Source organism: Bombus flavifrons, chromosome 1 (assembly GCF_040668555.2).
Source record: "Bombus flavifrons isolate JBK064 chromosome 1, iyBomFlav1_principal, whole genome shotgun sequence".
NCBI lineage: Eukaryota > Metazoa > Arthropoda > Insecta > Hymenoptera > Apidae > Bombus > Bombus flavifrons.
Genome location: NC_138442.1, coordinates 20,519,856 through 20,538,180, shown reverse-complemented (window position 1 = coordinate 20,538,180; position 18,325 = coordinate 20,519,856). Strand labels below are relative to the sequence as shown.

Genomic DNA, 18,325 nt, shown 5'->3' with positions numbered 1-18,325 from the left:
AACTTCGATCAGTAACAAAATCTACAGTACAAACTATGAAGATAATGAAACTTACTTTTACTCATGACTACCTTCGTTGACGGGAATATGCCAAGCAGAGCGTACATGGTGCTTTCGGTGAGCTTTGTTATTTCTAAGCGATAGCGGAAGCGTTAAATATGCGGAAAGTTACAATGCAAATGATTCAGAAGCGTTAGAATGATAATTTTTTATCTACGTGCTATCGTTTTTTTGCTTCAAAGCATCTAAAACTTCAATTGTAGAATTAATATTATTTAAGCTATTTTCGTTACGTACACTTACACGGTTAATTAAATTCCCATCAAAATCGATCAATTTAATTGCTAATTGCCATCTAAAAGTCTCGTAAAAATGCTGTTATTATTTTCTACATTTTTAACATTTGAAACTTTAATTGCAAGATTGAAATCTCTTTAAATTATTTTCGTACATTAGCCTATAGCGATTTAAGCGATTAATATTGTAATTTTCAATAATGATCGATCGATTTGCTTACTGATTCGTCTGCCTGCAGAAATTGGTTCTTCGGCTATGTATGGAGGACCAGTGCCAACACTGTTCTTCGCTGTTATCCTGAAGTTGTACGGTACATCTGTCTTCAGATCCGATACGCTCAACTGCGTCGTTTCGTGCTTTGTGCTGCCGATCTGTAAACAACATTTTCAGTGTAATCAACAAGATGTACTTTGAATTTTCGTCAAAATATTCTGCCAAAGAGAATTCTTTTATCACCTTCTGCCAAGATTTCTTCGATTCTTCTTTCATTTCAACGATATATTCGGTTATTGGTGTTCCACCGTCGTTCTCTGGAGGCTGCCATTTTATCGTGAAGGATGTCTTCGTCATTCCTGATACTTCTAGCGGTCCTCTTGGTGGCCCAGGTGGCTCTGCGAAGATACGTTAATCATGGCAATTTCACAAAGCTCAGACACGACCAAAAATCTTACACGTGGTTTCTATTCTTACAAATGTAATATTCGATCGAATGTTTTCTAGACTTTGAGAAAATCCAGTCCTTGAAAATTATTATTAATAGAAACGTATATCTTCTGACATTTTTGTAGAGGAGGCATGATACACTAAAATTTCAAGGCAATTTTTCCCAGAAGCAATTATTATTTAATCGATTCATCATTCGTAAGAAAATGTGAAACGGCTAGTAACGATATAAAAAGACAAGAAGAAAGGTCGAAGAAATATAAACTAAAGGTAAAGCAAAACTCATGTAGAAAATATAAACGTTCAACCTACCAAAGGAAGTTCTCATTTTGACCGTTTCCGATTCCAATGGTTCTGACGCTCCGACAGCGTTCCTGGCGATGATTCTGAACTTGTATTCCGCATTCTGTTGCAGCTTGTGCACACAGAAGCTCTCCACTTCTTTGTCGATATCGACCATCTTCACCCAAGCTTTGCCCGGTTCGCATTTCTCGATCGTGTATTTTTCCAGTTCGATTCCACCATCGTCTTCTGGTGGTCGCCATTCGATGGTGACGCGATCTTGTCTGATTTCCTTGAAGTTCACTGGTCCTTGCGGCTTGCTTGGTTTATCTAAGACATTATAAACGGTTTATGATTAATTTAGACAATAATATGATTAATTTAGAAATTAATAAAAAAAATTAATTTAGAAAATAATAAAAATAATAATAATTATGATTAATTTAAAAAATAAAAAAAAATAATAATAAATGGTTGGTAAGAGAAAATGATAAATGTTTGAGAATTAACTTAGAAAAGAGAAGATCGTTGTTAGATCGCAGGTTTTTACGCATTCATAGAAGATTCAAAAGTACAAAAATGCACAAAATGAGCGTAATCTGTAGAAATATATGACATATCTAAAGTAGAACAGCCGTTATAATATTTAGCAAGTGGAACGAATTTCTGTTTAAATTCTATTTCTTCAGTTTTCTCTATACAAGTATAAATTTACATAAGTATCTGCGACTTAATTGTTATATTTCTTCCCTTGAAAATAATGTTGTAATTCGTTAATAATAATAACAATACCTATGACTCTAAGATGTAGGTCAACCGAAGAGCTGCCAGCTTGATTCGCTGCCTTTGCTGTATAGGTAGCTGTGTCTTCTCTAACGAGTGAAGAGATAGAGATAGTAGAGGTCTTTTCTTCCGTCTGAATGGATACACGTTTATCCACTATCTTCTTGTTGTTCTTCGACCATGTAATTTCTGGTTTCGGGAAGCCGCTCGCCCGAATATCGATCTTCCATTGACTGTTCACCGGAAGTTTCTGACTTGCCAAACTCTCGTCGTACGTGATCTTAGGCGGCTCTTGCACTTTCAGTTCGCACGTGGTTTCTGCTGTTCCTCTTTCGTTCTTTGCTTTCACTGTGAAGGTCGCCGACGATGTTTCCGTTGTCTTCTCGATCGTGTACTTTGCCACGCGATTTTCGTACGTGATGTTGCTGTCTTCGAAAATTTCGTCATTTCTCAACCTGAAAGCAGATGAATCGGTTGAAATTATTTCCTACTATTGTTGATATAATTTTTGATATTTTAGTACGCTACAATCTTTTTTGATAAGACGATCTTGTAAGTTGATTTAAATGTAATAAAAACTATTAAACTGAAAATTCGATAGACAAGTTTCCAGTTTAAATAGCTCAAATCAAAAGAGATTTACAAAGATGAAGATGAAAATTCGATGGAAAAATTTGTACTTTGGTTAATTTAAATTAAAAAGAGCGTTGTATTGGAAGTTGAATAGAGAAATTTAAATCGTAGAGAAATATTTCTGATAAAGTTTCATGAAATTTACACGATTCGATAATGAAAATTCGTACCAAGTAATCTGAGGCGTCGGTGTTCCTCCAATGACGCAAGATAGGGTGACTGTTTCTCCAAGGCCAACGATGACACTCTTCAGAGGTTCTAGAAGAACTGGTGGTTCTGCAGCCGATGGTTTTGTTATCTTTATGTACGGAGAAGTTGGTGATGTTTCACCTGGTCCAGCCTCGTTTGCAGCTGTTACTCGGAAGGTGTACTCCTTGTTCGTGGTTAATTTCGTTACCGTATGTGTTGTTTCTGTTATAGTCTCTGTAATCTTGTTCCACCTTTAAATTAAAAAGATAAATATATTTCATAACTCATATCTATTATTCCATTGAAAAACGTCAATCAAGATTTACTATAGCTTCATCGTATTGCTCTTAATGAAATATTTTTGTATATTTGAATATTTTGTTCACAAATCAATTCTAACTCATTTTATTCAAATATTCTACTCAGAAGTAATTCCTACATTGTTCTATTCGAATATTTTATTCAAGCCTTTTCCCGTTTAATAAAATATACTCACGTAGCTTCAGTCTTTTCTTGATACTCCAGAATGTACTCAACGATGGGCGAGTTTCCATCTGAATCTGGTTTCTTCCAGTGAAGCGTAACGCTATCCTGAGTTACTTCCAATGGTTCTGGTGCTCCAGGTGCACTCGGTACCTCTGTAAATACACAGATAACGTAAGAACAAAATTTATCAATAAAAATGTATCGTGTAATTGCAACGTAGGAACAAAATTTCTCAATAAAAATGTATCGTACAATTAAAAAAAAAAGAAGATGAAATATTGTAAAAATTATCTTGAAATTGTTAAAAATACTTACGGACGATAACGACGTTGATCTCGATGGTGGCCTCTCCGACGTTGTTCACCAGTTTCAAAGTATAATCACCAACATCTTCTTCTTGGATCTTCCTGATTGTTAATACCGCGGATTCTTCACCGATTGATGGCACAACTCGTTTTGATTTTGTAACCACGTTGCCGTTCACTGTCCATTCGTCGTTTGGTTTTGGTGTTGCGCTGAATTTCACGACTACTTCTACGTCTTCGCCTTTCCTTACTTTGTACTTCTTTGGTGTATCCGGGCTAATCTTTGGCGCCGTTTCCATAACTGTGAAAATTTAAACGGACGATAATATCAGTTAAACATTATCGTTCGTTAATTTTGTCGTTGAATGAATTTCTCAAATTTTTTAAAACGTTCAAATACAGACATTTCTTTAATTTCGTTTGGCGGATATTTAATCTGAACATTACCTTCGACTCTTAATTTCGATGATGTTTTCACGTTCGTTACCGCAGCTGTGTATTCCGCGATATCTTTAGCGGTACATTTTTTCACGATCAGTTTCTTTACGGTTCCCTCATCTATAATGGTGTACTTGGACGATTCCTTAAGAACTTCCGTTTTCCTATAATGTCATTACGTTACGTTTTATTTTTCTCTTAATTCGATATAATTATAGTCATTTGTATATATCGATATTCGAAATACTTATCTATTTTAAAATGTAATACACAAATTTGCTTTTCGTTATATAAAAGACGTAATATTGTATTTATACACATTATCTAAATAATTATTTATTTATTCACATGTTTTATATTAATATTTTATCTTACCTCATCCACGTGACTGGAACGTCGCGTGATATTTCAATAACGAAAACGGCATCGGCGTTCAATGGTACAAGGGTGACATCCGGTAACTTAGTGACGAATTCCACGCCAGGTTCCTCTACGGTCAACTTGGCTGTTGATTTTTGTTCACCGACTTCGCAGGAATAAACGCCTGCATCCTCCGGTTCCGTATCGTAGATCTTCAGCTTCTGTCTCTTGCCATCGATCGACAATCGGACGTGTTCCGAAAATTGTAACTCTTGTCCATCTTTGAACCATCGAACCAACGCATCTCCTTTTGTTAGTTCTATCTCGAACGTTGCCCTCTCGCCTCTTGCTATTGTCACATCTTGCATCTTTGTAATAATTTCCGGTGGTAGTTCTACGATAATTTGTAAGAAAAGATGGTAAATAGTACATCGTCATACTGTAAACTTTAATTTAATACTCGTGAAATAGTAGTTGCTATTTGTAAATTTTCTAAGTGCAGTTCTAATCTTTAGATGTTGGACTTTTTATATCACAGATTGTATCTATTTCATAGAGTGAAACGACAGTTATAAATTGTTTTTGTTGTATAAGACCTTGGATTTTGACAAATATGTATATATATAATAAAAAGAATATATTTATGATAAAAATGAAATAATATACAGGGTGGTTGGTAACTGGTGGTACAAGCGGAAAGAGGGTGATTCTACGCGAAAAAAGAAGTCGAAAATATAGAATAAAAATTTTTCCTTTGAGGCTTTGTTTTCGAGAAAATCGGCTTTGAATTTTCGCTCGGTACGCGTGCACTTTATCGCGTCTCGTTATAACGGATCTCACTGTAGATCGCTGTCTCGATGGAAAAATAAAAAAAAAAAATTTGTATTCTATATTTTCGACTTCTTTTTTCGCGTAGAATCACCCCCTTTCCGCTTGTACCACCAGTTACCAACCATCCTGTATATATAACAAAAAGAATATATTTCTGATAAAAATGAAATAATATATATAGATGTATCTTAGGTATAATAATTAGATATACAGTGACTACAAAAGGTATTGGTTCACACCTTTACTTCGTAATGAAATGTTTTCTGATCAGATTCTTATTGTATGTTTCATTTTTATATTGGGTTGGCAACTAAGTGAGTGCGGATTTTGTCATTAGGTGGTATTGACAAAATCCGCAATCACTTAGTTGCCAACCCAATGGTATCAAATTTTTATACTCGTACGAAAGTGTTACTAAATGATATGAAATTTAATATACTTGGGGCTAATTAATTAGCATACAAATGCTCTAATAAATACATTGGAGTGCCAATATATTTTGTAGCTACTGTACCAAGTACCATTTATGTAGATATATCTAAACTAGGTAGATGACAAATTCTAAATTATCCAAGTGATAGTTGGTTAGGTTTCACGAATTTTATGATAGATACATTTAAACGGATGTTTTAATGTATAATGCAATAAATTAATAATATTTACCAATGACGGTGACTTCCGCTGAACATTTCTGATCGATAAGACTGCACGTGTATTCTCCTTCGTCATGGACGGATGTACTTCTGATGAACAATTTCCTAACGGTACCTTCTTTAACAAATTCCAATTTCTCTTTACTTGGTCCCAGAGGCTCGCCATCCTTGAACCATTTAACGTCCGCTGTCGCCGATGTAACTTCAACCTCCAAAATGGCAACGTCACGCTCCTTTACTTCGCAGTCTTGTAACTTCTTCACGAATTCCGGTTTCGTGGCTGTAATATTAAATTTCAATTACCTACGCGTCATACTTTTTCTTCAACGAATCGCTGTAAAACCTTTTTTTTAAATCTATGTAATTTTGCGTTTGTGGAAAATTTAAAGATGCAAAAGATGCACAGACTACACGTAACGTGCAAAAGTATATAAGATATTCGTTATAACATTTAATAAATAAAAAAATCTCTACCTGGAGACTACTTTTTTAATCGCGTCCATAAAAATATGAATTTCCATAAATATCTATTCGCGGTCTGATAATCGCTGTAAACCTAATCCTAATAATTGCATTCAGTGGTTGTATCCAATGTAGATTCAAATGTTTAATTTACAGTGACGTAGAGATTCTTATTATTATTTATATATATTACATACAGCGATTCTTACCTTTTACCGTAACTTTGCTCGACGTCGATTGATTCTTCACGGTGCACTTGTAAGTTCCTTCGTCCGTAGGATTCGTTTTCTTGATCACCAGCTTGTGCACTCGTCCTTCGTGAATGATCTCGCGATGATCCATTCCACTGATCTCCTGGTCGTTGTGCCACCATTTCGTAGACACGGTGTGCGATGTTTCACAGGTGAGTTCCAAGGTCTTGTACTCGTCGATGACGACTTCCTTCTCCAGAGTCTTGGTGAATGTTACTTTTTCCACGTCTACCGTCACTCTGGCACCGTGAGACGCTTTTCCAACTGGATTGCTCGCGACACACTTGTAATCGCCTGCGTCTACCTCTGAATCCGCGTTTCTGATCTCCAGTACGATGTTCTCGCCATCGTAGGTTTCTGTGACGTTCGGCGATTTCTCCAAGGGTTTGTTGTTTCTGTCGAAAAATAAGCTTAAAATTAAAACGTGCTTTGATTTATACCGATGACTAAAATATATAATACGTGTTCGAAAGAAATTAAAATGGAACAGTGAAAATGACTGCTTTATCGGAAATTATTCAAATTCCTAACAGTGCACCGTTGTCCATAAAATTACCACGAGAAATAATAAATTGGTTATTTTGATCATTTAACGGCAATAGAAATTTGATATTGTAGAAGTGAAACAGAATACAAGTCGAGAAAATTCAATAAATTCATCGTTCTTTCACTACTCAGGTATTGCAAGTATTACGATATGTGTTAAGGTTTGAATTAAAAAAAAAAGCAAAAAAATAAAAATCTTGGTATTTCACAAATAGCAGATAACGAAAACTTGGAAACAATAAAGTAGCTAATGATACCTTAACCACGTGACTTCTGGTACAGGGTTTCCAGTAACCTTCGCCACCAACTTGAAGGTACCTTTCTGCGGAACGGTGAGTTCTTGGAACCGTTCCGTGAAGAGTGGCGGTTCTGGAGCTCCGCTAGGTATTTCTACAAGAGTACACAGATAAATATTATTTTTCGCTATCACTTAGACAATTTCGTTATTAGATTATTGCAAATACACAACAAATTAACGCAAGCAGAAGCATATCCTACCCTTCGATACACTGTGTTGTTCGTATGTTTGTTGCTGGAAGTTAATGGTCAGGGAAGGCTTCAAGTTTACTGAAAAATGATGTAGCGAAGCATGTTGCAGCATTAATATGTACAAGCGTAATGCGATATTATTTAATCTAAATTTATTGAGCATTGTTAGAAAAATTTGTCTCATTACGACACGTATCGAATCAATTTCCTGATACGTTGTCGCATGATTATTCGAACGATACACATTTTGAATTTTACTTTATTTCTATTGTAAAAATTCCTTAAGGTCTTCATTGAATTCTTCGTTGAAACAACGAACGCTATTTCGATTCTGTATTATTATTATTGGCAACTAAGTGATTGCGGATTTTGCCATTAGGTGGTAATGACAAAATCCGCAATCACTTAGTTGCCAACCCAATAGAAATCGACTTGATCAGAAGTCGTTGGTGCCTTCGATTGAAACGGCTCATCAGCCTTTGATGCCATTCAAATAATTACGAATGAATAATTATGATATCGCGAAACACGACAACGTGTATGGAACAAGAAGCTTTTATCGCAAGAAGCTAATATTCTGCGCAAAGTATAACTACGAGTTCCAATATTCTTACTTTCAACTGTTAACGTAGCTTTCGTTTCGGCTGTGCCAAGATCGTTGGTAGCTACCACAGAATATTCCCCTGTGTCAGATACTTGAGGTTGAATCAGCGTGAGCGTATTCACGTGGCCATCTTGTTTCGGAGTCAAGCCTTTCAGTGGTTTACCGTTCTTGTACCAAGTTACTTTAGGAGCTGGGTTTCCGACGATTTGTGTCGATAATACCACGGTTTCACCTTCCCGTATCACGTACGATTGCAATGGTTCTAGAATCTCTGGCGGTTCGTGTTTGCCAGTCTTCACCTGTGCGATTAGATTGAAAGTTTTGAGAAGCAATATCTCTGTATACTATATTCAAATGGAACAACTTTTTAATTATCAAGTTAGAGAAGAATCGAGTCCGCGGAACAATCATTTCGTAAAATATTTATAATTTAATATTCTTTTCGCGTAAATTTGTTTAAGTAACATCTACATTTAAGTAGAACGAAACTTGCGAATTAGCAAAGTAGAGAAGCATTCGATCCGTGCAGTATTTATTTTATTGAAGATTAAAATTCGTATTTTCATCTATTCGATATTCTATCAAAAATCCTTCAGTTCGAATATTAAATTATGGAAGAAGAAATCGCCTAACAAATTAATGGAATTACGTAGCAATTTCTCTTTAGACGCGTAATTAGATCATTGATGTTGTCGAATTAATTTAATTGTATGATATTATCGAATTAGAAATAATAATAAACTCTAGAACTAGTGAATTGCAATTATCAAATAGTAATAATAATCACGATTGAAGTACTGTTATTATTATATACAAACCTTCATAGGAATTTCTATAGTAGCTTCACCTTCCCTGTTTCTAGCAACGATAGTGTACTTTCCTTCCTGTTTCTTCTGTACTTTAGTGATCTTAATTACGCTGCAGTACATGTGCATGTCGCTCTCGGTAGCAACAACGATGTTCTCTTTGGTTGTAATCTGCGTATCCTTGTAGTACCAGGTTATTTCTGGTTCAGGTACTGCCACCAGTCGACATTCCAAAATCACATCATCACCTTCGTTGACGTATTTCGCCTTTGGTTTCCTCGAGAACGTTGGTGGTATTCCCTCCAAGATGTCGACGAGAGATGATTCTCTGCAGACATTTATTTGCAATTATATAGAACATATGTTAGGTCGTCCAAAAAGTTTCTTTCGTTTTATAAGGAAATAATGGATGCACGAGATTTTCCGTTTTATATTATTTTATCGAATTACGTATGATCCATTTTGTTCTATCAAAATAAAGGTCACAACGTTCGACAGATTAGGTTTCATGTTTGTATAAAGATGCATCTTTGTAAAAGACGTGTCTGTAAGAGAAAGACACTTTCCGGACAACCTAATATTTTAATTATAATTATTTAATTAGAATTGCAATAGGCGTAGAAAAAATATTTACGTATTTTTCAACTATTATTATCACTAATTTTAAGAATAAGGAAACATACTTAATCCAACAAATAGTATATTATATTTGCATAAAAATTCGAGAAAACATTAATAATATTGAAATAATAGAAATAGTAAATAATCAAAGATATCCTCGAATGAAGAAATTAATAATTGAATGTAAGTAATTTATTTTAATGTTTTGCGATATTATTAATAATATTTCCCAATCTATATCTAAAGAAAGATATGGAAAATCCAGTGGGAAAAAGCGTACCTTGAGAGGCTCTTTCTGGATGGACCAGTAAGATCCGATCCATGATCAGAAAGAGGCGCTTCCACAATTAATTCTGTGGTACTGGAAGCGAAACCAGCGGCGTTCTTGGCGACACAGGTGAAGGTGCCAGCATCTTCGGGGAACACTTCCCTGATGATCAAAGTTGCTACATTATCGTCATCGTAGTACATTTGGAAGTCAGGTGATGGCTTGATGATGGCTGTCTGTCGGAACCAAGTTATCTGAGGCCTTGGTAGACCCTCCACTTGACATTCGAATTGGATCGTGTAACCATCTGGTGTGTGAATTGGCTGTAATTTTTCGATGAACCTCGGTGCTGATGTCTTCTCTCCTGGCGCTGGTTCTGTGATTATTAATTAATAATTTGCATTATATTTGTGACGCGAATTTTCTGCTAATACTTTTTACGATAACGTAACGTTTCTTTTGTTTAAAATGCAAATTAACGCGTTAATCAAATTCTTGTTAATTTGTGAAAATGTAAGAAATAATTACAGAGATCGTAAAGTAAAATTAGGTAATTTGTAATTTAATCATGTGTGTGAGAAAATGAGAATGTTCATAATTACTTAATATGATTGGGAAATAATTTTCATCAAGATAAATTTTTACAGTTTTTTGTGAGTTAGTAAAGTGTGAATAAACTTACTTTCAAATACTGGTAATTTATCGATTTTCTCGTGCAATTTGCGCTGCAGATATAGAGTATAGTGCACTTCGTTGAGAAGATATTGCGCTGGAACCCAGCCCTTTTCTTCCGTCAGGTGTTTCTTCACGAACCACCAGTCTTGATTCGAATGGTCTAAAAAAGGCAACGTAAAAATAAAGATATCAGGGCAGAACGCAACAATAGTACCGTTAACCTAGTTACATCGATATAATGATGCACCATTTCGTGTAGAAACGTATCAACTTACCGATAACGTAAACTCTTTCTCCTTCGACGAGGTTGATAGCTTCGTCAGTTTCTGCCACGTACGAGCAAATCGAGAACATTGTGTCGCCATCGCGTACAACGTATTCGATTTCGTCTAAAACATCAATTTATTCAAATACGTTATCCATTAATATAGGAGTAAGAATGACATGAAAATAAAAATAGATAAATTAGAGGATCACTAGTATAAATGTTATGAATAGAAATGAAATTGCATAAGATTGATAGGTTGACATATTATTAATATATGTGTGTATAAAAATCAAAACAATACGAAAAACGATTCAAATAGTTTTCAGCAATGTATTTTATTGGAACATGAACGTACCTTCCTCTGAAATGTCTTCTTCTCTGGTGATACTAAGCGAGGCCTCTTCTGTAAAGTGTCAAACAAAGTATTACAACAAAAGTAAGCAAAATCACTCACACAAGCCGATATCTATTAATACAATCGACTATTGAAGCGTCAATATATTCTATATATTTTACGATATTATACAATCATACTCGTCTATCACGAATACATATGTCGCTAATAGGCCTAATGCCGCTAGAAATTCGTTATACAGCGTTTTACTGCCATTTTTTGTTGAAGTACGTTATAGGAAGTACCGATATGCTTTTCATTCGCAGTGGATTAAGAAGCGGAAGATTGTAGGCGAGGCTTCGTTTCGGAGGCAGAAGGATGTTAGGGACAAGCATACTCACTAAGTGCACCTTATGGTCTGACGAAGCGCGTTAATATTAGCTGAAAGCACGTTACATCAGATTAAACGTTATCTGCGAAAGCGGAAATCGAAAAATCCTCTCGAACCTTCGTCGAAGGTGGAAACTCGTCTCTTGCTCTTCAACTTCAGCGCCAACGTTTCGTCAGCTTCCTCCACCGAATATTTCCTCTCGCGTTTCAATTTTAAGCTCACGTCACCTTCTTCGATATCTTCCACCTTATATGGCCTTGGTTCCTTCTTCTTTCTCCTTCTCAGTGGCACTCTCATCTCATCAGTCTCTAATTCTTCTATATTATATTCATCTCTAGCCTCCTCGTCTGATTCTATGATCTCTTCTATAATTGGCCCAGAGTCGTCTTCGACTTCTTGCATAATTTTGATGGTTTCTTCCCCTGCTTCTTCAGAGTACGTCATCGGTCGTTTCTTAGGTTTCAGTTTAACCTTACCGGACATAGAAATGTCTTCTTCCTCGTAAGTGTTCAACGAGATCTTGAATTCTTGCTCTACATCTTCTTTGGTCTTCGTAGAACGTGGTCTGAACGTCACATTCTCTGCTTCTGTTATTTCTTTGATATCTGGCCTTGGTTTCTTCTTTGGACGTAACTTCCGAAGAGTAACATCTTCGTAGATTTCTTCGATAGGTTTTGGTGGCAGCTTTGGAGGTTTCCTTTTGACTGTGAATTCTTGGACCTCTTCTTCTTCTTCTTCTGGTTGTTCCACTTCTTCGATCTTTTTGATCGTTAGTTCTTCAGCTACCTCTTCCGTAGCTTTACGTACGGGTTTCTTCTTCTTTATTTGTACATCGGTAGATATTTCTTCTTCTTCTTTAGGTTCCTCAGGAGCCCGAGCTTTCTTTATGGTTACGGCAGTTTCTTCAACCTCCTCCGTGACTGGCGTTGGTTTCTTTTCTGGCTTCTTCTTCTTGATGGTAATCTCTTCAGGAGCCTCCTCCGCTTCGACAGGAACTAATTTTTTGATAGTTACCTCGGCAGCTTCTTCCTCGACGACTGGCTTTTTCTTCGGTTTCTTTTTCAATGATATTTCTACTTCTTCCGGTTTCTTTTCTTCCTCCACTGGTTTTGGTTTCGTGAGAGTCACTTCAGCGACCTCTTCTTCCTCTGTTAGCGGTTTTTCTTTTGGTTTCTTCTTCTTAAATGTTACTTCCTCTATAATTTCCTCTTCTTCCTTCTCTACAGGGACAGGTTTCTTAATAGTGACTTCATCGGCAGCTTCTTCGACTACGGGCTTCTTTTTCTTCGGTTTTTTCACCTCCACTTTCTCACTTACTTCCTCCGGTGCCTTTTCTTCTTCTTTCGGAACTGGTTTCAATGTAATTTCTTCAATCATTTCTTCTGAAACCGGTTTCTCCTTTGGTTTCTTCTTTTTCAATGTTACTTCTTCTATAATTTCTTCCTCTTTTTCCACTGGCACTGGTTTCTTGATAGTAACTTCATCGGCAGCTTCTTCCACCACTGGTTTCTTCTCTTTAGGTTTCTTCACCTCCACTTTCTCAGTTACTTCTTCCGGTGCCTTTTCTTTTTCTTTTGGAACTGGTTTCAGTGTAATTTCTTCAATCACTTCTTCTGGAACCGGTTTCTCCTTTGGTTTCTTCTTTTTCAATGTTACTTCTTCTATAATTTCTGCTTCTTCTTTTTCTACTGGCACTGGTTTCTTGATAGTAACTTCATCGGCAGCTTCTTCCACCACTGGTTTCTTCTCTTTAGGTTTCTTCACCTCCACTTTCTCACTTACTTCCTCCGGTGCCTTTGCTTCTTCTTTCGGAACTGGTTTCAGTGTAATTTCTTCAATCACTTCTTCTGGAACCGGTTTCTCTTTTGGTTTCTTCTTCTTAAATGTTACTTCTTCTATAATTTCTTCCTCTTTCTTTTCTACTGGCACTGGTTTCTTGATAGTAACTTCATCGGCAGCTTCTTCAACCACTGGCTTCTTCTTCTTAGGTTTCTTCATCTCCACTTTCTCAGTTACTTCCTCTGGTGCCTTTTCTTCTTCTTTCGGAACCGGTTTCAGTGTAACTTCTTCGGTTACTTCTTCTGGAACCGGTTTTTCCTTTGGTTTCTTCTTCTTTAGCGTTACCTGTTCAGGAACGTCTTCTTCCTTCTTTTCTTCTACAACTGGTTTCTTAATAGTGACTTCGTCTGCAGCTTCTTCCTCCACAGGTTTCTTCCTTTTAGGTTTCTCTATTTCTTCAGTTACTTCTTCAGCAGCTTTTTCTTCTGGTTTTTTCAAAGTGACTTCTTCAATCTCTTCTGCAGGCACCTCGTCCTTTGGCTTCTTCTTTATAACAACGTCTTCTTTAATTTCTTCTTCCACTTTCTCTTTCTTTTTTATTGTAACTTCAACGGCCTCTTCTTCTTTTACGGGCTTCTTCTTCTTTGGCTTCTTCACAATTGCTTCTTCAACCACTTCTTCAGGTTTCTCCGGTTTCTTCTTTAACGTCACTTCAGCCACTATTTCTTCTTCTTGTACTTCTTTCTCCTTCAAAACTGGTTTCTTGATGGTAAGTTCAGCAGGAGCTTCTTCAATAGGTTTCTCTGGTTCCTTTTTCAAAGTGATATCTTCTACTACTTCTGGAACTTCCTCTGGTTTCTTCTTTTCAGGCTCCTTCAGCGTTACCTCTTCTTCCTTAGGAACCTTCTCTTTGGGTTTCTTTGGTTTCACTTTACGCTTCACAGTGATTTCTTCAAGTTCTTCTTTGGGTGCTTTAGGAGCTTCCTCTTCTTCCTTCGCTGGGAACTCTTCCACACCTTCGTCCTCAGGTTTGTCTTTTTTCCAGCCCTTTAACGTTATCTTCTCTGGTTCCTCTTCTGGCTTGTCTTTTTGAGGTATTCTGAACTTAACTTCAGGTTCTTTATCCGGCTCTTGTGGTTTCGGTTTTCCCTTTATTAACGGAATCTGTTCGATCTCTTGATCTGGCTTCTTCTTCTCTTCTGGTTCGTATGGTTTTGGAACTGGCTCTGGTGCTGGTTTTTCTGGTTCTTGGTATTTCTCTGGTTCATATTTCTCCAGTTCTGGTCTCTCGAAATCTAAAGGCTTTAACTCATCGTGTTCTAATTTCACCTTTGGTTTTTCTTTTTTCTCTGGTTTCACTTCCTCTTCAGGTACTGGTTTGGGTGGTTTCTTCAATGGTTCTTCAATTTCTTCTGGTTTCTTTTCAGGAACCTTCTTTAGTTTCACCTTTTCAGGTTCCACCTTTTCTTCTTCAGGTACCTTGCCTTTGCCAACGACCAACTTCTGTGGCTCTTCTGGTTTTTCTGCAGGCTTCTTCGGTGGACGTTCGTATATCGATTTATCCTCCACTTTCTCCAAAGGTACCTTCTTCAATTCTTCGAATTCTTGATCCAATTTTTCCAATTCTGCAATTTCTTTCTTAGGAAGTTTAACCTTCTTGACCTTTCGCTTTAGCACTTCCAGAGCTTCCTCGGTGTTTCTAGACAGAATACCAGATTGAACCGGATTCTCTTCTAGTTCTGTTACCTTTGGATATTGTATTTCAGGTGGATAGTCACCGACGAATGTAAGTCTGCTTCGTAACATGATCTTCGGGAATTTGGCTTCTTCGACTACTTTCTTCTTCGAAACTGTCACCTTTTTCAATTTGATCGCAGCGAACTGAACGGTTTCAACCGGTTCTGAGTATTTAAGCTTCGTGGGTTTGATCTCTTTTCTTTCGATTTTTTGAGGGACCAATTTTTGCAAAGATTCTGGTAAAGGCTTCTTCTCTTTCTTTTTCTTTGGTTCCCATTGAATCTTCTCAGGCATGGGTTCCAGTACAGGTCGTTCGTACTCTGGTTCGACCCACTCCTCGATTTCATCTTTCTTCACTATCTTCTTCCTTTTCTTCTTCACAACCTTTGCTTCCTTTGGTTTCTCAGGAACTTCTTCTGGTTTCTCTTCCGGTATTTCTTCCCTTTCCTCTTTCGATGCTTTTTCTATAGGAACCTCTTCTATTACTACTTCTTCTTCCGGTTTCTCTTCGACTGGTACAGCCTTGCGTTCTTCAGGTTTCCTTGTTGGTGTTTCTTCAGCAACAGTTTCTGGAACAACTTCTGTGGTTTCAACGGCATCCTGTGGAATAATCTCCTTCTTGGCTTTGACCATCTTTGGCTTCTCTTCTGGTATTTCTTCTATCTTCTCCTCATGTTGCTCTTCCTCTACAACGGTGGGTTTCTTTTCTGCGGTGATTTTCTTCTTCCTTGGTTTTTCTTTTGGTTTCTCTTCCTCCTTTTCCACCTCCTTTGCTCTTTCTTCTTCTGGTTTCATTTCCTCTGGTTTTTCTTCCTTTACTTCTTCCTTTACTTCCTGTTTCTCTTCAGGAATTTCCTTCACTTTCAGTTTCTCTTCAATCACTTCACCGTTCGTCACAACTTCCTCCTTTTTCTTCTTCTTAGGTACCTTCTTCACAGAAACCTCGGTAACCGTTGCCTCTTCTTCAACCTTTTCTTCCTCTTTAGGAACAGCCTTCTCTTCCCTTGGCTTCTCTTCTTTTATTTCTTCTGTAGTAATCTCAGTAACCACTTCAGTCGTTTGTAACTCTTCCTTCGGAAGGACAGTCTTCTTAGCCTTCCTTTTCTTTGGTTCTTCCACTGTAATCTCTTCCACAACTTCCTCCACTTGTTCCTCTTCAGCTTCCTTCGGTGTTAATTTCTTCTTAGGAGTCTTCTTTACAGTAACCTTCTTTTCTTTTACTTCTGCTTTCTCTTCCTTCTCTTCGACTATTTTAGCCTTATCTTCTTCTGGTTTCTGCACTTGTAATTCTTCTTCCGCAGTTGTAGAAATAACTTCAGTGGTTATAATACCATCTTGAGGCGTAATTTCTTTCTTGGCTTTAACCTTCTTTGGCTTCTCAGTTACAAGTTCTTGTACTTCTTCCTCTGGCTGTTCTTCAGTTTCAGATACACCTTCTTTCGGTGCTTCCTTCACTTTAACCTCTTTTTTGATCACCTGTTCTTCTATCTCCTTAATCTCAGTAGCCTTCTTCTTCTTAGGTTTAACCTCTTCAGGAAGTTCCTCCGTGGTCACTTCAGAAATCACTTCAGTCACTTCAACACCTTCTTTCTCTATAACAGTTGGTTCTGCCTTTTCTTCTTTAGGTACCTCAGGTTTTATTTCTTCCACAGCTTCGTCCTTCTCTTCGGCTTCAAGAGCTGTAACTGGTTTCTTCTTCTTCTTTGGAACTTTCTTTACTTCTACCTTAGTAACTTCTGCCTTTTCTTCTTCCACTTCCGAGGGTTTGACTTCTTCAGGTTTAGCCTTCTCCTCAAGTAATTCCTCGACAGAAGTTTCGGTAATAATTTCAGTGATTTCTAAACCTTCTTTTGGTAGAATCTTCTTTTTGGCTTTTTCTTTAACAGGTTTCTCAATCACGATCTCTTCGATTTGTTCCTCAGGAGCCTTTCCTTCTGTGATTGTAGCCTTTTTCTTTTTGATTATTTTCTTCGTTGGTGTTTCAATGATTTCTACGATTTCACTTTTCTCCATCGCTTTTGCTTCCTCTATGGTCTTCTGTATAACTTCTTCCACTACCTTTTCCTTCTTATCTTTAGGTTTCTTTCGAATGATCTTCTTTGTTGGTGTCTCAATGGTTTCAATGATTTCTTCTTCTTCTTCTACTATCTCTTCAGGTTTCTTCGGTGCTTTCTTCAGATCAACCCTTGTTACTTTAACCGTTTCTGTTCCTTCTTCTACCTTAGGTTTCGCTTTTTCTTTCTGTGGCTTTTCGATAATAATTTCTTCAACGATCTCTTCAGGAACACCGTCATCTTTCACTATGGCTTTCTTCTTTTTTACTACTTTCTTAGTGGGTGTCTCAACGACTTCTACTATTTGTTCTTCCTCCATTTTGGTTATTTCTTCTAGTGGCTTCTGAATTATCTCTTCCACCACGACCTCTTCTTCTCCTTTCTTCATTGGACGAATCTTCTTTCGAATTATTTTCTGGGTGGGTGTTTCGATTGTTTCGAAGATCTCTTCTTCCTCTTTGATGACCACCTCCTTCTTCTTCTTTGGAGCTTTTCGTACATCGTGTTCAGTGATCGTCACTGTTTCTACTTCTTCTATGATTGGTCGGGCTTCTAATTCTTGCGGCTGCTCTATTATTATCTCTTCCACGACTTCCTCTGTTACTTCATCTTTACCCGGCACTGGCTTCCTCTTCTTGATGATCTTTTTGATAGGTTTGACTTCCTCGATGATTTCCTGTTTTTTCATTAAAAAAATAAGTAATTTGTACTTGTGTTATTAATTTTAGACATTTTAGTAGGTCATTTCATAAGTAGTGTGCTTTTTTATTTTTGAAATATTGTATTTTTGATGCATGGAAAGAATTGATTTTTATTTTCAGTTTCGTTTTTTATTTCTTGTTACACTATAATCTCCTCTTAATTTCTAACAAATATTCGATTATTTTCATCTAATCTATACATATATTAAAAATTACATTATTTATGAGATGACCTACCCAAATAAAACAATCTTACGATCAGTCATAAATCCTACCTTTTCAACCACTTCTTCCGTAATATCTGTGAAAAGAACAAAATGTTTTAGATCTGCTTAACAAATATTCTCAACATTAAGCATTTCTTTATGGCAGAAACCACTTAACAAACCATTAACGAATAAACGAAGTATCGATATAGA

General features: G+C 36.8%; 1 protein-coding gene across 16 annotated transcripts in view; it reads right to left on the bottom strand.

Moving 5' to 3' along the window:
• The window catches only part of LOC138190159 (titin), a 149,828-nt gene that overhangs the window by 4,472 nt on the left and 127,031 nt on the right, over positions 1 to 18,325 (bottom strand). For 12 of the 16 annotated variants that reach the window (XM_069109558.1, XM_069109465.1, XM_069109054.1 and 9 more), the window contains 22 exons: positions 18,182 to 18,207; positions 11,752 to 17,881; positions 11,266 to 11,313; positions 10,918 to 11,031; positions 10,650 to 10,802; positions 9,980 to 10,343; positions 9,091 to 9,406; positions 8,283 to 8,571; positions 7,678 to 7,746; positions 7,437 to 7,569; positions 6,592 to 7,028; positions 5,931 to 6,200; positions 4,452 to 4,830; positions 4,086 to 4,240; positions 3,649 to 3,939; positions 3,344 to 3,485; positions 2,829 to 3,098; positions 2,035 to 2,480; positions 1,273 to 1,572; positions 754 to 908; positions 518 to 668; positions 56 to 133 (listed from right to left, as the gene is read on the bottom strand). In XM_069109558.1, coding sequence (XP_068965659.1) covers positions 56 to 133; positions 518 to 668; positions 754 to 908; positions 1,273 to 1,572; positions 2,035 to 2,480; positions 2,829 to 3,098; positions 3,344 to 3,485; positions 3,649 to 3,939; positions 4,086 to 4,240; positions 4,452 to 4,830; positions 5,931 to 6,200; positions 6,592 to 7,028; positions 7,437 to 7,569; positions 7,678 to 7,746; positions 8,283 to 8,571; positions 9,091 to 9,406; positions 9,980 to 10,343; positions 10,650 to 10,802; positions 10,918 to 11,031; positions 11,266 to 11,313; positions 11,752 to 17,881; positions 18,182 to 18,207 — 10,716 coding nt within the window. Of the gene's footprint in view, positions 1 to 55; positions 134 to 517; positions 669 to 753; positions 909 to 1,272; positions 1,573 to 2,034; positions 2,481 to 2,828; positions 3,099 to 3,343; positions 3,486 to 3,648; positions 3,940 to 4,085; positions 4,241 to 4,451; positions 4,831 to 5,930; positions 6,201 to 6,591; positions 7,029 to 7,436; positions 7,570 to 7,677; positions 7,747 to 8,282; positions 8,572 to 9,090; positions 9,407 to 9,979; positions 10,344 to 10,649; positions 10,803 to 10,917; positions 11,032 to 11,265; positions 11,314 to 11,645; positions 17,882 to 18,181; positions 18,208 to 18,325 lie in introns of those variants that run through there. The other 4 variants (XM_069132867.1, XM_069132790.1, XM_069109144.1 and 1 more) reach the window with 4 other exon arrangements.